Raw genomic sequence first — 22393 nt, forward strand, 5'->3', positions numbered from 1 at the left:
TTTTTCTTTTTATTATTATTATTATTATTATTAATTTTTGTCGTTTTTTTTTTTTATCATTTGTCGAATTATTTTCGATTATTATTATTATTATTATTTGTAATTGTTTAACTGTTATAATGCATTTTCGAACTTGTTTGTTTGTTTGATTGTTTTTTTTTTTTTTTTTTTCGTTTCGTTTTGTTTCGTTTTGTTTTATTATTATTATTATTATTATTATTATTATTATTATTATTATTATTATTACATTTGTTAGGTTTACGTGTGAAATCGTCCAATCATTATTTTAATTAATAATTTTTAATAATTATTTTTTTTTTTTTAAATCGATCGAAATTATGTTTAAATAAATAAATAAACGAACAATCGAATATAAAAGGTTTATGGTAAAAAAAAAAAATAAATAAAATAAATAAATAAATAAATATATTTATGTAAAATAGTTATTAAAAAAACGAGAAGGAATTAATTATTAAAAATATTTAATCATAATTTTTTTTTTTTTTTTGTAATAAATTAAAAAAAAAAAAAAAAAATTTGAAATTTTATTATTTATATATATATATATATATATTTACATAATTTTTTTTTTCTGGAATGAGAATGAATTTTATTTACAAATAAATAAATAATTTTCAATCATTTAATTTTATTTTATTAATAATTTTTTTATAAACGTATGTAATTTCAAAAATTCAAATTTTCTTTAATAATAATAATAATAATAATAATGTAATACACAAAATTATAATTTTTTTTTCTCGACGACAATTTATTTTAGTAACTTTATATATAATTGAGAGAAAAAAAAATTTAGAATGATGATAAGAAAAAAATTTATAAAATTTTAATATTTACTACTACCCCTACTACTACTACTACTCCCCTATAATTTTCAATTTTATTATTATTATTATTATTATTATTATTTTAAAAGGAAGAGGGTTATAAAAATATATTTAATTTTCTATTTTTTTTTGTTCTTTCGACCGTTAATAAATATTTATTTATTTATTTTATTTTTTTAAAATGTAAATCGTTTATTATTATTATTATTATTTTAAAATTTGTTTTTAAATGTGATTTTCCTTCTTTTTAAATAAATAAATAATAAAAGGTAAATAAAAATAAAAAATATAATCTGAATTTTTAAAAATATTTACACACAAACACATAAATATATATATATAAATATAAATTTTAGATTTGTATCTATTTAAAATAATATTAGTTAATTATAAAATAGTACAATAAAAATAATAATAATAATAAAATATATTCAATTTTAATATTCATTCATTTTTATTACAAAAAAAAAAAAATTATTTAAACAATTCGGTGTTTTTTTTTTTTTTTTAATTTACTCACGACTAACGTGAGTCGATTGGCGAATCTTAAACTCAAGATTCAGTTTGGTAACATACACACTCGAAACCTTCCCATTTTTATCTTTCAAATCTGGCATACCAGATTTACGAAAAGTATTAAAATCATTTTCCTCTTTTCCAAATGATGACCAATCCTTGAACGTCACTGGTTGCCAATAAACTTTCATCGTAATTGAAACTGACACCCAAAACAGGACATGCATGACCCTGAAGTTTATTAACAATGGGTTTTTCTTCTTTTTCTATATCGATAAAATACACGCAAGAATCCTCGCTTCCTGTAACTGTTATTTTTATAAATTATAGTAAAAAAATTTTTTGAATCGTGTGAGAACGAAAAACAAAGTTTAAAAATCTCACCCACGCATGCACCCTGCCTGAATGACATCATAGGACAAAATGTCGATCTTAAAAGTTCGGATTTATGACGTATATTAAATTTTTTTTTTAATTTAAGACCACCTTCTGCGTTTTCGACCCTGAAAAAAAAAAAAAAAAAACAATACAAATTTTGGTTTTATTCAAAAACAGTTTTTTGATCTTAATTGAAGATTACCACTACCTGTACAAGCATAAAACATTTGCCGCACAATTTACTAAAAGTGTTGGATCTCTAGCTTCTCGACTAATCCAAGCTTTCCATGACAAGCAAGTGACAGGACGATTATCGGCAATGATAATTTTTTTTTTCTTGTGAAGTTTCCCTGTTTCCGATTCAAATTGAAAAGATGTAATGATTCCTTTATCATTTCCTGCCCAAACATTGCTTCCCATCGAATCACATGCTATTGATAAAATTCTTCCTCCGACTTTGTTCGAACCTCCCTTTGGATAAATTCCAGCAGATACATTTAAAACATAAACTACTCCTTTCGAATTTCCTGCCTTAGTAATAAGTGAAGGAACTACTGAGTTTGTTTTTTATTAGAATTTATATTTATTAAATTAAAAAAGGATACTATTATCATGTTATTATTTGCAGGTTGAAATATGCAACAAAGAACTTCAGAATTCGATTCATCTCGAACGACCCTCAAACATTTTCCCGAATATGAATTCCATAATCTGACAGTGCAGTCTAAAGAACAACTAACTACTAAATCGTTATTAAGTGACCAGTCAAAGCAAGTTACTGCTTTTTCATGTTCTCTAAGTATAAAATCAACTTCTGGAGGAGAACTGGAAACATTGCACAAAGAAATTGTACCATCACTGCTGGCACAACATAATCGAGATTTATCATTGTTTGCAAATTTCACCATAACAACAGAAGCTATATGTTGATCAAATATGTGATGAACTCCAACAAATGCATAATTTTCTGAGATTGAAGTACCACCAACTATTGCTCTGGATGCTTCTGCTTCTTTTGTCGGTACTAATGAATACGGTTCTTCATATTTTGAATTTAAATTTTTTGTCATGATAGTACTAGCCTTAAATTAAAAGAAAATGTACTTCTTGTTAGTAAAAATAAAAACCAGCAATTACTTATTTTTTAAATCTAGATGAAGTTTAAATTTTGAAAAATTTAAAAGAATCAAACACAAAACATAAAATTATAATAAATAAAGTTGCGCCTAATGATTTTACATTAGGCGCTTGAATTTAATTTAGTATCAAAACCAGAATATTGAAGTTTGAAAAAAAGTTTAGGTTATCTTTGAGTAAGTAAATATTTTAAAACTTTTTTAGTACATATATATATATGATATTGATTTTTATCAATTTAATTTTGACAATTTTTATAAATTTTAACCAACACACCTTGTTAACAGTTTTGTTGTTTTTGCTACGTATGCTTATTTGGTCATAAGCAGGGCCTAATGCAAAATTTATACCATAGTATTGTTGTAAAAAAAATGCTCTCATTTTTATATATTGTTTTCTAAACGATAAATTTTTACCCTTAAACGCTTCCTTTAACAACTGACTTCTTCTACGAATGTATAAAGCCCCTAAAATGTAAAATTTTAGTTAAAAGATTTCAGTTTATAAAAGGCCGATAAAAAGTTTTAATTTAACCTAACTTTAAAATACTCACTTAAATTAGAATCATTGGGAAACCTATAAGCATTACTCCGAGCATCTAAAGCAAAAACTTGCTGCCATAACGATGTCATTTTAATTTTATTTAATGTATTTACACCTTCATCAAGAATAGTATTTTGTAAACGAACAGTGTCAGAAAAATCTAAAGACACGGTGTCATTGAGGGCTTACAAAATTTTCGATATTAAAAACTTTTTATAAAATGTAAAAAAAAAAAAAAAAAGTTATAATTAAAAAATAAAAAATATGTAACTTTGGATTAATTGCAACAATTGTTGACATTTTATTACTCAATATATATTTAAAATGACAAAGTGTACTTTTGGTCGCATGGCTCGGGTAAATTTTAAAACAATTTTCAGGAAATCAGATGTTTAGGTAAAAAGTATTTAAAGCACATTTACCAAAATTATTATATTTAACGTTATTTAGTATCTTTATAAGTAGAAATGCTTCGAGTTATTAACTTATTTACTCGTAAAAAGTCTTTAGTAATTTACAGAGACAAATCTTCTAATGTTAGTTATCAGTCTCATTTGGAAAATTTGCTAGAAAATATGCCTTTTAATGTTAAAACTCAAAAACAAGCTCGACGTGCGTACGAGGCCAGAAAAGACAAATTTCCAAAATTGGCTAGAAATAATAAAAATGTTTACTTAGAAGTACTTGGGAATGGAGCCTATGGTTCAACTAGATGTGTATTCATAGTCTCTGATACTAGTCGATATGTATTTAATTTCGGAGAAGGAGGCCAAAGATTAGCGAATGAACATAAAATAAAACTAATAAAGTCTCCTCATGTCTTCATTACATATCCATCTTGGGAAAATATTGCAGGCTTACTGGGGAAAGCATTAACTTTGCAATCCATAGGTATCCCAGAAATTTTTATACACGGACCAAAAGTAGTAGTAAGTACTTTGTGATTTGTAAAAGTAAATTTTTTTTTAGTTTGGAAGCTTTTTAAATTTTTAACATAAAATATATTTTATGAATTGCTTACAGGAAAATGTATTTTCTGCAACAAATAAATTTATCTATTTAAGATCTATTAATTTTTACATGATGGAAAGTAAACCATTTTCAGAATTTAATGATGGTTTTCTCAATGTTAAATATGTGCCTCTTTATCCATCATCTGAAAGCAATTTGAGTAAAAATCAATCAGATTCTCAACTTGTTAAATCTGCAGCATCTACTAGTCATTCAGATGATTTTCAATTAGAATCCAGTGATATTGATGATGTCTCAGATTATTATGAACATTTAATAACGGGAAAACGACACAAACTTAAATCCTTTGACTCGAATAAAAATAAAAGAAGCAAATCAGAAGTTAAAAGTCATAAAACTTCAGGTATAACTCCTTTTTCCATGAGTTACATTTGTAGAACACCTGAAACTCTTGGACACCTTTTATTTGATAAGTGTGTTGATCTTCAAATCCCCCCTGGTCCTTTGCTTGGAAAACTAAAAAATGGAGAGGATATAGTTTTGGAAGATGGTAGAACTATTAAAAGCTCAGATGTTACATCTCCAAATAATCCAGGTGCTGTTATAATAGGTATGTGTAAATAAAAAACATTTATTTCTAAGAAAATACATTATGCTTTACAAAAAGTAAGTTAATAAAAATGATTTCAGTTATAGAATGTCCTACAGAAGATTACTTGGATTCTATTTTATCTGAAACTGCATTTTACAAGCATCAAAATGGTGATTCAGATGATCTTGCCGATGTTGTTGTTCACTTTACAGAAGCATCAATTATTAATAATCCAAAATACCAAGAATGGATAAATAGGTTTCCTACTCAAACAAAGCATGTATTTATAAATAAGGAAAATAAATCATTAGGTTCTGTAGGTGTTAAAAGATTGCAGTACAAATTAAATATGCTACATTCTGATATATTCCCCCTGCTTTCTGATTTTGGAATACCTTATCATCCGAGAACGAGAGATGATGTACCTTCTGAGCATACAGTAGTTCCTATTAGTGAAAACGTTCAAAAAATAGTAAAGCCATCATTTTTTCAAGAAGATTCACAAATACTGTCAAAAGATCCAATATTTTATAAATGTAATGAAAATCCTTTTATCAAAGGAGAAACTCTATGTAAAGTTTATATTCGACCTAAAAAAGAATTTGATTATTCTTACAACTTAGTTTTAAAAGAAGATAAATTTTTAAAAGAAGTTTTATCAATCGAAGGATTTCAAGAAGAATTGGAAAAGTTTAAATTTGAAGTGAAAAATTTTCCGGTTAAAAAAAAGTATCCAAAAGTTTTATTTTTGGGAACTGGTTCGAGTCAACCGAACAAAGTGAGAAATACAAGTGGCATACTAGTTTTTTTCGATACAGATGATTTTGTACTTTTGGATTGCGGTGAGGGCACATTTGGTCAGTTGGTCAGATTTTATGGATTACAAAAGGCTAAAGAAATATTAAGAAAATTAAAAGTTATATACATAAGCCATTTGCATGCAGATCATCACATGGGATTAATTACTATTTTAAAAGAAAGAAAATTAGCTTTCGATGAAAAAGTAGAATCTAGCGACAGTAGTGCCAATTTAGAAAATGAGGAATTTCAACCTGTTTACCTTTTAGCACCTATACAAATAAATAGATGGTTGACTTTGTTTGATGAAAATTTTGAAAAAATTTCTGGATTGTATCAATTGATTCCAAATAAATATATGGTATGTCATTCATTTATTTTAAACTTGAAATTTTTAATAACGAGCTCATTAGTGAAATTTTAAAAAGTACATTATCAATTTTTTTTTATAGATGAATGATAAATTGAACAATACTTTCTATAAGAATTGTATAAAAAGTATTAATTTGAACAATATAAGAACAACATTTGTGGATCACTGCCCTAATGCTTTTGGAGTAGCTTTCGTTCATAATAATGGTTACAAAATAACTTATTCTGGTGATACAAGACCTTGTGAAGCATTAGTTACTTTAGGTAAAAATATATTTGTAGTATATTGTAATAAATGTTTATTGTGTTAATATCCTTTTATAAATTTGTTATTTATTTATTTATTTATTTTTAAAGGAATGGACAGTGATATATTAATACATGAAGCAACCATGGATGATTCTTTGAATAAATTAGCTTTAAAGAAATTACATTCAACAGCTTCAGAAGCGATTGAAATAGGGAAAGCTATGAAAGCTAAATACATTTTATTGACTCATTTTAGCCAAAGATATGCTTATGTGCCTTTATTTAGTCACTTGTTTACAGACAATGTTGGAGTGGCTTTTGACAATATGATGGTAATTTAAAATTTTTTCTTTTTTAATGTGCATCTTAAAACATGGTATTACTTTTATATTAACGACTAATTGTATTACAGGTTTCAATTGATCAAATGCCACTTCTTTCAAAGCTGAAATCACTTTTGATCTTACTTTTCAAAAAAAGCTATGACTTGATGGAATCTAAAAAAGAAGTGCAAGAAATCAAGGAAAAAAGACAAGTGTGAAATTAAAATGCCAATTTATTTGTTGCATAAATAATAATTATATTGAAATAAAAATATAAAAAAAAAATTTATCGAGCCCTCACATCTTGTTATTTATCAATTTTTTTTTGTATAAAATAATTAACAAAATTATTGTTTTTTTTTTTTTTTTAAATTTTAAAATTTTTATCAATAAGTTTTGAGAAAATATAATATCATGTGTAGAAATTTATCTACACTAAAAATTTTTTAAAACAATGCTTTAATTTTAAAAGTGTTTTAATAAATAAGGATTTGTTTTTGTTAAATGAAAATAGAAAAGGTTATTTATATTATCAATATTGTAAATATTTTAAAAAAGAGTTGTTTAATGTATACTTTTTTTATTTCAAACAAATAAAATTTATTTTACATAGGCTAAATTTAAAAATTTTAAAAGTAATGCTTATTTATATATCAAAAATTAAATTTTAGCAAATTTGTTATTTTCTGGAATACTGACTAAAAAAAATTGCATTTACTTTGAAAAATTACTCATATAAATAAATTCATTAAGAATATTTATCATAAAATTACGTTCAAGTTTTGTTTTGAACGCTAGCAAATTTTGCTGAGAAAATATTATTTTTGTTTAATTTCTGAACGCGCCTCTAAATTTTTGATTTGTGAATTTGATAGTAAATTAACTGTAGCTAATTCGTCTAGTTTTCAACTTTCTGTTTAACATCGACTGAAGCATGCGTTACATGTAAATATTTGAAAATTTTTAATATTAAAAAAATATTTATGATTAGTTGGCAATATTTTTATTTTTATTAAATTAAAGGAGACATGTACTTAAATCATTTTATAAAGGTGGTACGTTTTATTGTGTAGAAAATATTATTTTTAACCGAATAAGGTTATGCCGAGTTTGTAACAGCACCTGTTTTTTTTTTTTTATTATTTAATTTAATTTGGGTGTTTAATTTTAATAATTTATTTCAAAGTACTTTTAAAAATTATGCTTTGTTTTATTGGTTTTGACTTGCAGAGTTAGTTTTGTAAAATTTATTTATCGTATTATATTAATGAATACTTGCTTAAAAAAATTTTGTAAACAATTTTATCAAATAAGGTTAAGAAGAATATGCTTTGAATTTTTGCGTTTTAACCTTTTTTTTTGTCGTTCTTAAAAATTATTTTTAAGTAATGTAGTTTATTCTTAATTTATAAATGATTTTATTAATGAAAGCAATAAGTGTATCAAAATATAATGTTTATAATGGATCAAATAAATTTTGTATTTACTTTCAGTTTCAAGGTAAAATTATGCCAGCCAAAAATTAAAAGTTACTTGTGACAGCGCTATTTTAAAGTAAATATGAGTGAACAGCCAGTGCCCTTAAAAAATTTGACTGATGTCAGTCAAATACTCAGAAAATGGGAAGATGAGCATAATGAACCTGAGTATGATCCTATTCCAATTTTAACAAGGCTAGCTGAAATTGTTGAAACTGAAATGGAAGCCTACATGAAAATGGATCCGGATCCGTTTGATGAAAGACATCCTTCCAGAGCAGATCCTAATTGTAATTTAGGGCATGTTTTAAAAGTGATATTTAAAAAAGATGCATTTATGAATAAGGTATATGTATAATTGAATTATTAAAAGTAAAGAAGCTGAAAAATAATATCACATTAAAAAAAATTTTCTTTTATCGTAGTTGGTGAACGATTATCTCAGAGATAATTATTGGAGTAGGCTCGGAAATACAGACAAAGATGACAGACAATTAAATATTGCTGCCTGTCGTTTGGTTTTAGATGTTATGCCTGGATTAGAAACATCAGCAGTATTTCAAACAGTGAGTTTTGTTATTGATTTCACATGTAGCTTTTTTCTCATAAAATAAATTTTTTTATTACATTTTTTATTATAAAATTTCAATTGAATTGATGGGTAAAACAAATTTCTTACAGCCAGATACTGACTCACTTATTTTAAGGCTTTTTAATTGGGCTGAAAAAGCTATTGAACCACTTCAAAGTTATGCTGTGGGACTTTTATCTGCAGCTATGGAAGTTCAAGACACTGCTGCAGCTTTCAGGTAAGAAATATATATATATAAAATTATTGACATACTTTTATTTATTCAACCATTTCTATAATTTATTTATTTATTTATTTTTTTTCAATAATAATTTTAGGGAGCAAAATGCTCATTTAGTACCTATCATGTTAAAAAGATTGCATAGACTACAAGAAAAAGCAGCAATGGAAAGGCAGCAGGCTGCCATGTCTACTTCTAGGCCGTTTGCACATCTGAATCATGAAAATACATGTGCTAAAAAAATTTCTAGTTAGAATTTTTATAGTTTTTGTACAATTTATATCTGCAATCGATTTCGATTGACATAATTTTATGACTTATTTCTATAATTATCAGGTAATAGGAATAGTGGAGGAAATTCTCCTCGTTTAACGTCACCTCCATTAATGAGTCCTCCTCCGACAGATTTGCAAATCCATGATAAAACACCTGTCAAAATTAATGGAGTTGTCACAAAGACCAAAAGAGATTCCTTTAATGGAGAAGGTAATGAGTGTATGTATATTTAAAATTTTGCATTTAGTACATTTGAATTTTTTTGCTAGTAAAATTAATTTTATTTAATAATTACACAATTTTTAAAAAAAAAAAATAAAGGTGATAAAATGGATATCGATTCCACACCACAAAAAAATCACGGAAATGCACGACAATCTACTCCTTCAGGAAGTGTCATAACATCAGCTGCGAGTGAATGTTCAAACTCATCCTGGGCTGAAATGGAATCTTTTGTTATAGCCAACGTTTCCATACATCCTTTAACCCTTGCTACTAGACAAATGCTGACTTTAAGATACTTAACACCAATGGGAGAATATCAAGAGGTTTTTTTTTTTTTTTTTTTTTTTATTTTCTCAAGTCTTTTTTCAAATTTTTCTTGAATACTCATTTAAAAAAAAAATTTTTTTCTTTTCAGTTTTTGAGTCACATATTTGAACACAACGCTTTGTCGTTAATTTTAAAATACACTAATATTCGAGAAACCAAAGAAACGCGATTAGGTTTTGAATCGTTAAAGTATTTGGCTGCTCTTCTTTGTCATAAAAAAGTTTCAATAGAATTTATTAACATGGGAGGATTAATAAGTTTGCTGGAAGTTCCGAGACCGAGTGTTGCTGCAACTGGAGTGTCAATCTGCTTGTATTATTTGTCCTATTGTGAGGATGCCATGGAAAGAGTTTGCCTTTTACCCCAATATGTAGTTTCTGATTTGGTCAGGTAGGGGGAGGGGAAAAAAAAAAAATTTTTTTAATGTTATTATTTATATTTATTTTAATTTTTAAAAAAATAATTTTAAAGCTACGCATTATGGTTATTGGAAAGATCGCATAATTCGGGAAGATGTCACGCGACCATGTTTTTCGGTTTATCTTTTCAATTTAGAGTTATTTTAGAAGAATTTGACGCTCAAGATGGTTTACGAAAATTGTACAATGTGGTGAGTACCCAAACGAAGGAATTGCTAAGAACAATAAAACAATTCACTTGTAATAACTCTATTAATTTAAATGTTTTTTTTTTTTTTTACAGATCAGTACATTGCCTATATTATCTGTAGAAGATGAAGTTTCATCGGTTTTAAACGAAGATGAAGAATGTTCCTACAGGCAAATTGTTCGCCATGTTACGGTTGCATTGAAAAGATATTACGAAGCTCATTTATATATAAAAGCGGAACAATTAAGAAGGGCGCAAGATAGAGATTGTGGTGAAAAAAATTTTCGTACAACATTACCTTCGTACAAAGTGAATATTTGAGCATATAAACATTATTATAATATTTAATTATTAATGAATTATATTAATTGAAAATGTTTTTTAGGCGTGCCGAGGTTCTCCGGAAGAAGTTCAAGCTCAAATTGAAACCCTTTTAGAATTAATGCCTTTTAATGCACCCTGGCCTTGCGTTGACGAACTTTTGCGTTTGGGTGGAATAACATTACTTCTTCAAATAATTGCTTTTACTTACGACTGGAATTTCAGCGGGAGGTGAATATAATATTGAAATTATAAACATAATAATAATAATAATAATAATAATTAGAAATATTATTATTATTAGTTGGATTGCTGTTATTATAATTAAAGTAAATTTAAATTTTCAGGGCTGAAACCGTGCATAGCGCTTTAAACGTTCTTGCTATTTGCGCCGTTCGCCCAAAAGTTCAATTAGTTTTCTGTGATCGTTTAGAACTCCCTGATGAAGCTATGACAATTGGAATGAATATAATATTAGGAGCTAGCGAAGGAGAAATCGTGGCCGATCCTGACGTTCAAAAAGCCGCTTTACAAGTTATTATCAATTGCGTTTGTGCACCGATACATAGGGTATATGCTTAATTTATCGTGGCCATTTTTTTTTTTTTTTTTTTTTTTTTTTTTTTGTAAAAGGTAAAAATTAAATTGTTAATTAATTAAATGTTTTTAAGGTGGGAGTGTGTTTGGGAAGATATTCGGCTAATGGTTCGGCTATAAAGAAAAAAACTTGTCGTTCAAGCGAAGAACTTATACAGAAAATGTGGGAGAGTGTTAGAGAAAATAATGGGATTATTGTAATTATTGTGTAAAACACGAGTAGTGTTGTTTTTCAATTGGTGTCGTGCTACGTTTGGTAGATTTTAATATCAAATTTTTTTTTTGATTAGGTTTTACTTATGCTAATGATGATCAAAACTCCCATCACAGATGCGGATTCCATTCGTGCTTTAGCTTGTAGAGCTCTTGCCGGTTTGGCTAGATGTGAAAAAGTTAGACAAATTGTTAGCAAACTGCCCGTTTTAAGCAATGGATCGATGCAAGGTAAGTGCGCTTAAAAGAATATAAATAAATAAGTCAATCATACTAAAAAAAAAAAAAAAATTTCAATTTTTTTTCTTTTCAGTTCTTCTTAGGGATCCGATTCTTCAAGAGAAAAGACAAGAACACGTTCAATTTCAAAAATATTATTTAGAATTAATTGAACACATAACGGGAAAAAATCAACCGACTGCAAGCGATGATATTTCTCTACCCAACATCCACAGAGCGAACGTCGTTGCTCAAACCCGCATACAATACAACAAAAATCAACTTTATCAACTGATGTACGAGCAATTGATTCAAGATGGTTTGCAAGAAGCAGCAAACGCTTTGCAAAAAGAAGCCAACATTAGTCCTCCTCCGAAGCAACAATTAGCGATTCATCATAAATCGAGTCCCGTGCCCATCAGGGTAAGGTTTTTTTCATATAATCCACAAGCAAATAATTTTTAAAAAAATGTTTTTTTTTTAAAATTTATTTCTGTATTGTTTTGTAGCCTCGTAATAATGTGTTCACGCCGCGTGCTTTAACATTTTGCAATCATGCAACACCTCCAGCTTCTAACAACACATCAACAACAGCAACGCCTACAACTTCCAATTCCGTCATTTCCAGTTATTCAGTTGTCAATACTTCTCCACATATAAAATTAAATTTAGCTAATTCAAGGTATTTTCATTCGTAGGTTTAAATAAATTGTGTTGCAAAATCTTTTTATCACGCCTAAATGAAATTTTTTTCTTTTTTATAGAAAAGATAAAATGTCTCCAAGTGTACCTTCTTCATACGGTTTAAATCGGTCGTTACAAAAACAAACAAGTTGGGATTCATCTCAACTCGCGGCTATGGTCACGCCTACGTTACACATGAAAACTCCTCAAACGATTGCAAATTCTTATTGTCACAGCGATAGAATAACTTTGGATTCAATAGTTACTGAATATTTAACGAATCAACATGCACTCTGTAAAAATCCAATGGTTACTTGTCCACAGTTTAATTTATTTGTGTAAGTTAATTAATTAATTTGTTTTAAGTTAATCAAAAATATTGTTGGGTAAACGACCTTGATAACGTTTTACATTTTTTTGTGTTGCAGACCTCATAGATGTCCAGATCCGAAATCTAGAAATTCCACTCCGAATAATTTTACAACGCGTTTTATAAAACGTCAAACCGGATATAAAGTTAGCAATAAAATGGATAATCGATTAGGTCACTCTAGGTTTTGTCCCGTTCGAACGTTTAGATTAAACGACGAAGGTGGATTTTTTACCTGTTGCGAATTTCTACCTTGCGGAAGACTCATTGCAATGGGAACTTATCAAGGAGAAGTTTGGCTTTATAACCTTCACACGGGAGCGGTATGTCGAAATGAAAACTTGCCCCCCTGAAAAGAACCCAAATTAACATGAGAAGGTGCATAAATTGTCCTTTTTTTTACTTTCCCTACAGGAAGAGGTTTCCGAACAATGTCACGATTCTTATTTGTATAATATTCAAACTAATAGAAAGGGTGATTTAATGTTGACATCATCAACTTGGAGAAGACCCTTATCAGCACTTTGGGGAATAAGTTCGGTGTTTGTTATGAAGTGAGTAGTTCACACACACCCCCTCCCCCCCCCCGAAGAGTTTTAACTTGTTTTAAAATGTTAAATTTGACCTTTCAATTGAATTTCAGGCAACCCCTTCAAGAAGAAGAATATGCAGAATTCAGTAAAGTGAATCAGGACAGGATAGTGGGAACAAAAGCATCGACAGCAACGGTTAATAAAATTCTTTTCTTCCCAAAGAGAGAGAGAAAAAAAAGGTAACACAAAAGAATCATACGATGAACCTTTTTTGTTTTTTTTTTTTTTCTAGATATACGACGTTGAAACGGGAGTGAGCATATTAACTCTGTCTCCGAGGCTTTCAAACACGTATTCGAAAAATAGAGCCACGTATAATCCGACGGACGAACTCATATTGACCGATGGAGTTTTGTTCGATGTTAATTCGGGAAAAGAAATTCACAAATTCGACAAATTAAATCCGGTTTTATCGGGTGTGTTTCATCCGAACGGTTTAGAGGTGAGTGTCGGAATCGCAATCGAAGCGTCATTTAAGACAAAACAAGATATTAATTCCCTTCCTCCCCTCTCTTTATCTCCCGCAGATAGTGTCAAATACCGAAATATGGGATCTGAGAACGTTTCACTTACTGCGAACGGTCGCGGCATTGGATCATCAACACGTTTTGTTTTCGACACCCGAAAGTGCTCTTTACACGTATAGTTTCGAGCAGGAAAACGATGAGGATACAACGTTCGAATCGTCATTTAAAACATTAGATTCTAGTGATTATTCAAGTATAGGTAAAGAGAAAGTAAAAAAAAGAGTAAAAGTAAAAAATGTAAAAAAAAAAAATTTTTTTTTTTTCCCACCGATTCTTATGGGATAATTAAGAAGAAGGTTCCGATGAAAAAAAAAATATTTTAATTTATCATAACCGTCAGGTGTGTGATTGTCCTTGTGTCAGAGCAGCAGCAGCAGCAGCAGCAGCAGCAGTAGCAGAGACAGGGCCATTGTAAAATTAGATTGTTTTTTTTTTTTTTTTTTTTTTTGTCTCCTATCTCCAAGTTTGATATAAATTTCTTCGGACAGGTTTATACTGTGACCCCGTGCTTTTCAAGTTAAGGCTGAGAGGTGAATTGTGTGTGTTATCATGTAATATCGGATAAGGAAAGAAAATTAAAAAAAAATGCGGTCAAAGGTAAGGAGCCTGTTGTTAAGCCGCTGTCGTACATACATACATACTTAGTTACTTAATCATCCCATAAGAATCCCGACCGATTTAATTTGTTTTTTTTTTTTTGGGGGGGGGGGTGGGGAGGGCGCACGCACGCTCGCGAGTTTTCATCATTCTTACATTATTTTTTCGATTTTTTTTTTTTTTTTTTAAAATTCATCGCAGCTACCATTGAAGTGAAGAAAAACGTTTATCACATGGCATGTAACAAATGGGATACGCAAATTGCTGTCGTTGAAAACGTTGGAGAATTTCACACGGTTCAAGAATCATCCGTCCGATTATACGACGTTGGAAGAATACGAGATACCGAAGACGATGCCGTACGAAATCAAATAATTTTTTTTTCGAAAATTTTACCTTTAAAAAAACAAACAAACAAAAAAAAAAAATTTTTTAATTATTTTAACAGGAAGAAGAAGAGGAAGAAGATGACATGGACGGAAGCGAAGAAGGTTCAAATTCTCAAAGCGGTTCCGATAACGATGACAATACGGAAAATGGTAATTTCCCCCTCCAATCCCCCCCTTTTATTTAAAAGAAAAAAGTAATTGAATTTGAAAAAATTTAAATTTCAGATAATAACGGAGATAATAACGGAGACGAGGGTAATTTGGAAGATCTCTTGAACGAGGGGAGGTGACAACAACGAAGACGATGATGATCCAGAATTGTCGTACTCAATTCGGGGGATAGCAGTTCGGATGGATCGGATGATTCGTTTTTCGGAGACGTGTGAACTTTTTTTTTTAAAAACATAATAATAATAATAATAATAAGTGCCAGTCAGTTTTTAAACGGAATATCGTTTTGAAATAAAAAAAAAAAAAAAAATTGTAATAAAAATCTCGAGAACGAAACAAAAAAAAAAATTTTTAAACCGAAAAAAAAAAAAAAAAAAGAGTGCAAACAAATGCAAACACACATACGAAAAATGAGTTCATATGAGTTTTTCCTTTTTTTACCTCTTTTACGCCATTTTTCTGCCTCTATTTCTATCTTTCTCTTACTCTTTCTCTTTCTATCTCTCTATCTCTCTCTATTTCACCTCGGTAGTATAAATAAAGTATTGCCAAACAGTTAAAATTAGTGAAAAATTATAAAATGAAATCAAATATTTTTTTAATAAACAAAAGAATAAAAAAAAATGTTTAACTTTTATATTCTAAAAAAAGGGTAAAATGAATATTTTATTAAAAATAGTAATAATAATAATAATAAGAGTTTATCAATAATGATAAGTCATGAATACAATAAAGTTAGTAAAAAGTATTAATGAATTTTGATAAATTGGTTTCCCTTTGACACAATTTTTTAACAATAAATAAAATATTTTATAGAAAAAAAATTTGTTTTGGGGCCCATTCAAATGATTTTACAAATAAAAACCTAATCAGAATTGTCATAATGCAAAAAAAAAAAAAAAAATAACTTTTAACGACAAATTCAAATTTTTATTAAATTAGTTCGAACTGATTATTCGATTGACTTTGTTTGTTTGACGAAGACAAACAAACATAACAATCAGTCAATATGTACAAACAAATTGTTTGTTTGTATTGTGTTGAATATATATATATCGATTTATAAAATCATGTTAATTTTTTCTCGATGCTTTAAATTTGCTTATTTTTTTATTATTCGATTCAAATTTTTTTACAGTACTACTATCATCAAATGAATTTCTTTCTGCGACATCATTAAATACAATCGTTGATGTTGAATGTATTGAACATTCTTCACCTTCGCTTTCACTATCATAATAACTTTTCAATTTTTTAACTTTTTCCAATTCTTTTTCTTTATTAGGATTAAATGAGTTTTTTAGTACAGAGGTTTGAGATGTTTTTAACAATCCAGAATAATTATCGTAGATATCACTTGGTGAATTTATTTCCGAATTATTTTTCAAGTTTTTTATAGGTTCAACATTGGAAAATTTTATTTCCAATCTAAGAGGTTCCTCATCTGATGAATTAATATCACAAGCAAAAGAAACTTTTCTTTTTTTATTACTGTTACTGTTACTTGCAGTATTACTATTATTATTATTATTAATATTGTTTTCGATTGTTTCATCAAAACAATCGTTAATAGATTCTGGCTTATTAACAGTATCATTCCTAGTAGAATTTTTATTTACTGAAATTACTTTACTATCATTTTCATCACCACCATCTTCTAATGAATCATTTTCAATATCATCATCACTACTACTATAATCTTCGTTTAATCTGTTTAATTCATCTTCTAATTCTTCTCGAAGTTCAAGTTCGTCTAAATGTTTCCAAAGATCTTCTTCTGTATCGATTGTCTTTTTTTCTTTATTTCTCAATTCGGCTAACTTTAATCTATATTCTTTTTCTTTTAACCTATGCTGCTTGTTCCATTCTTCATTTTCTTCTTCGGTAACATATTCAATTATTTCAGGTCTTTCAGCATTTCCGAATGCATCTTCTTCCTCAGGTAAAATTGTTTTATTTAAAATTAATTCTTTTTCCTTTTCCAACTTCTGAATCATTTCATTACAATTTTTAATTCTACGATTGCATAATTCTAGGGTTTGATGTGCAGTTTTTTTAACAAACCACGTTTCACCCAAATTAACTAAATATTCGTTAGTGTGTACTAATTTTCCCCTCATTAAAGCTTTTGGACCGATAGGAACCATAACATCGTGACTTATTTTTTTAGGAAGAATCGACAAAAGTGATTTTGTAGTTTCTAAATCGGTTTTATACTTACACCAAATGACGGACGTCTTATCATTTTGATCTAATTTTTGATTTCTTAATGATTCGTACCATTGATTTACTTCACCGCTAATCGAAGTCATTTCAAAAAAAAAAATTAAACAAACAAAAAAACTGGCACTATTAAAAAACTACTTGACTTAACTCTTTATAACCATTAAAATCAAGATGCCAACTTTGTTTTTTTTTTTTTTTTTGGCGGGAAAATTTATACAAAAAAAAACAAAAGTATAATGCCCGCCATTTTAATTTTTACAGAAAAGCATCGCAAGTTACATAAAAAGTTTGTTTTTATAATTATGTAAGTAATAACTAATACTTTTTATAATCTTTTTTTATTTCGTAGATAAAAATTTGTTTTAAATGTAAAATAAAAAACGATGTATAACGCATTTATATTTAAAGTTATAATTTTAAAATATGGAAAATTACATTTTACTAAAAATTTATACTTACAAGTATAATATCAAACCTATGGAGATTTGTTTATATAAACATGATTTGAATATCTTAAGAGGTTAAATTTTAAAATAAAAGTTATGATTTTCCATATTTTACATAAAATTAAGAAACTTTTTACTGTCAAAATACTATTGTTATCATTGATTTGATATTTGTCTTGAAAATTAATTTTTGGTATTGAAAACATCATCAAATTTTAAAATGATGTAGTAAAGACTAACATTTAAATTTTCTTTAAACAATTTATATTTATTTGTTTAAATTTTAAATATTAAACAGGTTTTCATTTTTTATACATGACAATGCAATGACAAGGTTTAAATCAAAATTAATGTAAATTAATTAAAAATTATTATTTACATTTTCAAGATCTTTTCTTGACATTCTATACATGTGCCATGAATCTTTTTCAGTTATATTTTGAGCTCCAAAATATTTATAAAATTTTGTGGCCGGATTCCAACTTAATACTTCAAAATCTAATTGCTGACATCCTGTGTCGATGGCTTCCTATAAAAAAAAATTACAATTTAAATGTAAAAAAAAATTATTTTCCTTTTTAAATTTATTATTTATTTTTTACTTTGACAACTGTTCTAAATAGTTTTGATCCTACGGATTTTCTTCTAAGCTCAGGAGTACAATATAAATCTTCTAAAACCATAGCCTTTCCAGTCCACGTTGAATATTTATTATAATATAAAGCATAACCGATCAATTTATCATCTCCAGGTATGTGAGCAACTAATAGATTGAACAATGGAGGCTCCGTTAGAAATCCATCCTTTTCTAAATCTTTTTTTTTTATTTAATAAAAATAATTTATTGCTTAAAAAAAAGAAATCAAATTTTTCTTCTTCTTCAACTTATTACTACATTTTTAAAAAGAATAAACTATCATACCTTTAGCATCGATTTTAGGTCCATTTGGCATTTTTTGAAACTCTGCTAATTCCTTAAAAATAAAAAAATTTTTTCACATTTCTTTTCTTTTCATTTCTTTTTTTGAAATAATTCATACCTGAATTAATCTCCTGATTTCTGTACAGTCTGATTGTACACCTTTTCTGATCTTGAAATCGTCCACATTTTTTTCGCTGCCTAAAAAAAAAAATGATTTAGGATTTTTAGGTACTTTCATGGCACCGAAACGTCAGATTTATATACACGTGTAATAATTTTGTTGACACATAAGCGGTTTTAACAAACACAAACATTTAAATATTGTAATAAAATAAAATATACAAATAAATGCGTTCGAGTGTTTGTTTGCGGTTAGTCATAAAGTCAATTTGTTTGAAGATCGTAAAGAAAAAAAAAAAACCAAATATTTTTTATTTAAACACGTGTCAGACACGTGTTATATATAAATTCAGGTTCCTACTCGAACAAGACGAATTTAAATTCATGAATATTATAAGGAAAGCAACCCTTTTGCTAAGATTATATCTCGAGAACATTTAATTATTACTTTCTTGTGACTTAATAAAAAAAAAAAAAATTATAAACTCTTAAATAATAATAGAATATTTTTGTTTAAAAAAAAAAATTTTTAACGTTCGTTCGATAAAATAATTTTTTAAAATTTTATTTGGTGTAGAAAAAAAAAAAAAAAAGACTAACCCTATTTATATAATGTCCAGCCTCTCCTCATTCTCTCTCTCTCAGGAAAAATAATGATAAAAAAAACTACAACCGTAGAATCTGAATTAGGGGTTGAAAAAAAAGGGGAAAAGGGAAAAAAAAAGTAATAAGAAATACAGGAGGGTGGGGGGGGGTGGGGCTAAATTTATTAATAATTAAATAACTTTTCTTATATTCTATTTCTATATCTCTTAAGAATTCTCATAGAGACTAAGAACACGCCCAATTTTATATTTCATTGACTTGCGTCTTTTAAACATTTTTTTTTTCAATATTTAATATTAAAGGAAAAAATTTAAAAAAAAAAAAAATATTATGATATCATAATCGTATATCGTATCATTCGAGAGAGAAAAAATTTATTATTATTATTATCATTATTAATATTTTGTAATTTTTTTAAGAAGAATAAAAAAAAAAATAATTTAAAAAAAAAAAAACGAATTCTGGGTAATTTTTGATTCTGTTTTTTTTTTTTTTTTTATTTGAGTTAAGAAACAAAACCGATTTAGTTTTGAACAAACCTTTTGTTTCCCACTCCCCCTCCCCCCACCCTGTCAGCAAAATATAATTTTATTATTTGTACAAAGATATTAAACTTTTGTGTTTTTTTTTTTTTTTTTTTACAGGTCTACAGTATACAGTATGAAAATGAAAAATAAATATTTTCCATCTTGATGTTTGTTTACCAACAAATGAAATTCAATGAATAAAAAGGTAAGAGAAAATTTTTTTTGTTTTTTTTTTTTCTTTATTAATAAAATAATTCAATATGTCCATAAAAATATTTTCGTTTACATCCGAACCAGAAGAAAATTTGACGGTTATCAGGACAAAGGAATTAATTTACTTCGATAAAAATTATTATTATTATTTATTTACATAAAATAATTTCGGTTTACGAAAAAAAAAAAAAAAAAAAAAAGGGAATTTTTTTTTTTTTTTATTGACTTGAATTGTTTTAAGGGTATGCCCCCCCCCATTTGTAAAAGAATCGATATAGAGAACGCATGTCCAATTGTGAGAAGCACCTGTCCATTATGTATGTATATGGCAGGTGATGCTGGTTTTATCCAAGCAAAACACCCCAGAACAATTGGTAGGACGTCTATAATATAGCCTTGTTGTTTTCATTTGTTTGTTATAAATATTTTTTATTTATTTATTTATCGAAAATTTTATTAATTCGTCATATTTTTGGGTAAGAGAGCAAAAAAAAAAAAAAAATTGCACAATATGCAAAATGAATTGCACTTGTTTAACACACGCATTTTATGAAAAAAACACAAACACAAACACACAACTTATGCAATGAGTTTAAAAAAAAAAAGAAATTCCAAATAAATCGTTATTATTATTATTATTATCAATTCCTAATATTATTAATCGTTATTAAACTTTTTAAAATTCAATTTAATTAAAAACTATTTTCATCATTATTATCATCATCAATTAAATGCACCGTTAAAATTTATTTTTTTAATTAGATAAATGAAAAAATTTTAAACTATCACGACGTGATAATTGTTTAACGGCGGTTAATTAATTATTTATAACAAAAAAAAAATTTAAATTTAAATTAAATTTAAATTTAAATGTTTTTCTTTTGTCGCACAATAATTTTTTATTTAGTTATTATTAAAAACAAGAAAAAAAAAAGAAAAAAAACATAAAACAAAAAAGAATTTTATTTATGTTTATGAACTTACAAACGAAATTATTAATATTTACAAAAAAGAAAAAAATTTCAATTAAAAAATCACATTTATTCACCGTTACAGTATTATTATTATTATTATTAATATTATTATTATTATTATTATTATTATTATTATTATTATTATTATTATTATTATTATTATTATTATTATTATTATTATTAAAATTAATAACATTCTGGCAAATTAAAAATAATTTTAATCGTTATTATTGTTTTTTTTTTGGTTGGTTTTTTAATGTTGTCGCGCTTTTGTTATCCGTCGTCGTTTTTATTCTTTTATTATTAATAAATTTTTTAAAAATTTATTATTTAATTTATTATTAATTTATACGAATATTAGGGTAATTAAAAAATTAATTATTTAAATAATTACGGTAATTAAATAAAAAAAATATTTATGCATGCTTTGTTAAGCTGTCAAATTCATCACAGTTTTTTTTAGTTTTCTCGTTTATTTTTGTTTTTTTTTTTTTTTTTTTTTTTTTTAAATAATTTAAATCGTATTTAATTTTGCAATTAAAAATAGAAAGAGAGAGAGAGAGAGAGAGAGAGAGAGAGAGAGAAACTGTAAATTTTCCCCTATTCTAAAAAAAGAAAATGAATCGGTTAATGAGTCCGAGTCGAAGCGTTAACGGGGGGGTAAAAAAAAAAAAAAAAAAATTCCAACGATCTAATGTGTCACCTTTTTTTTTTTTTTTGACTAATATACCTTTTGCTAAAGTATTCCTCCGACCCTAATTTGGCAAAATCGATATATTATTATTATTATTATTATTATTATTATTATTATTATTATTATTATTATTAACCTTTGAATTGTCCTTTTACAAAAGGAAAAAAAAATTTTTTTTTCTTTTCTCTTTTATTATTTTTACGAATAAATAATCCGAAATGATACTTTTGGAAAATTTTCCCATGTTTTTTATTTTAATTACGTCACTTTCTTATTAATTAATTAATTAATTAGTAATTTTAATAATAATAATAATAATTCTAATACGAATCAATTGTTTAGAATTTTTTTTGTTTTAAACAATTAAAAGAAGGATGGACATAGAAATTTTTGTTCATCCTTCTTCGAATAATAGCCACGCCTACGAATTTTTATTTCTTTTCACCATATTCGGATTATTTTTAGAAAATCTAATATGGAGGACGAGAAAAACGATTTAGAAAAATATAAAAGCAATAAAAAAAAAAAA

General features: G+C 26.8%; 4 protein-coding genes across 4 annotated transcripts; 2 read left to right on the top strand and 2 right to left on the bottom strand.

Moving 5' to 3' along the window:
• Nucleotides 1-1490: 1490 nt before the first annotated feature.
• Phum_PHUM083340 (F-box/WD-repeat protein pof1, putative) lies at nucleotides 1491-3511 on the bottom strand (the record flags this gene model as incomplete). The annotated part of the gene is made up of 6 exons (XM_002423704.1): nucleotides 1491-1672; nucleotides 1749-1867; nucleotides 1951-2273; nucleotides 2348-2824; nucleotides 3156-3346; nucleotides 3433-3511. 6 exons carry the CDS (start codon nucleotides 3509-3511, stop codon nucleotides 1491-1493), a joined length of 1371 nt encoding a protein of 456 aa, XP_002423749.1.
• A 378-nt stretch (nucleotides 3512-3889) lies between these two features.
• On the top strand, nucleotides 3890-6946 carry Phum_PHUM083350 (zinc phosphodiesterase, putative; the record flags this gene model as incomplete). The annotated part of the gene is made up of 7 exons (XM_002423705.1): nucleotides 3890-4351; nucleotides 4446-4593; nucleotides 4666-5004; nucleotides 5085-6145; nucleotides 6237-6420; nucleotides 6514-6737; nucleotides 6818-6946. The coding sequence occupies 7 exons, from the start codon at nucleotides 3890-3892 to the stop codon at nucleotides 6944-6946; spliced, it is 2547 nt and encodes an 848-aa protein (XP_002423750.1).
• A 1342-nt stretch (nucleotides 6947-8288) lies between these two features.
• Nucleotides 8289-15255, top strand: Phum_PHUM083360 (uncharacterized protein; the record flags this gene model as incomplete). The annotated part of the gene is made up of 24 exons (XM_002423706.1): nucleotides 8289-8552; nucleotides 8632-8772; nucleotides 8888-9015; nucleotides 9116-9267; nucleotides 9355-9504; nucleotides 9616-9842; nucleotides 9935-10236; nucleotides 10318-10456; nucleotides 10549-10764; nucleotides 10841-11007; nucleotides 11124-11346; nucleotides 11448-11570; nucleotides 11664-11817; nucleotides 11900-12228; nucleotides 12315-12487; nucleotides 12570-12827; nucleotides 12918-13182; nucleotides 13274-13413; nucleotides 13503-13587; nucleotides 13685-13894; nucleotides 13980-14178; nucleotides 14778-14935; nucleotides 15025-15115; nucleotides 15191-15255. 24 exons carry the CDS (start codon nucleotides 8289-8291, stop codon nucleotides 15253-15255), a joined length of 4359 nt encoding a protein of 1452 aa, XP_002423751.1.
• A 954-nt stretch (nucleotides 15256-16209) lies between these two features.
• Phum_PHUM083370 (RNA polymerase II subunit 5-mediating protein, putative) lies at nucleotides 16210-18761 on the bottom strand (the record flags this gene model as incomplete). Its single annotated transcript, XM_002423707.1, has 4 exons — nucleotides 16210-17434; nucleotides 18210-18333; nucleotides 18470-18616; nucleotides 18731-18761. The coding sequence occupies 4 exons, from the start codon at nucleotides 18759-18761 to the stop codon at nucleotides 16210-16212; spliced, it is 1527 nt and encodes a 508-aa protein (XP_002423752.1).
• Nucleotides 18762-22393: the final 3632 nt, after the last annotated feature.

Source organism: Pediculus humanus, genomic scaffold (assembly GCF_000006295.1).
Source record: "Pediculus humanus corporis 1103172107434 genomic scaffold, whole genome shotgun sequence".
NCBI classification, from domain to species: domain Eukaryota; kingdom Metazoa; phylum Arthropoda; class Insecta; order Psocodea; family Pediculidae; genus Pediculus; species Pediculus humanus.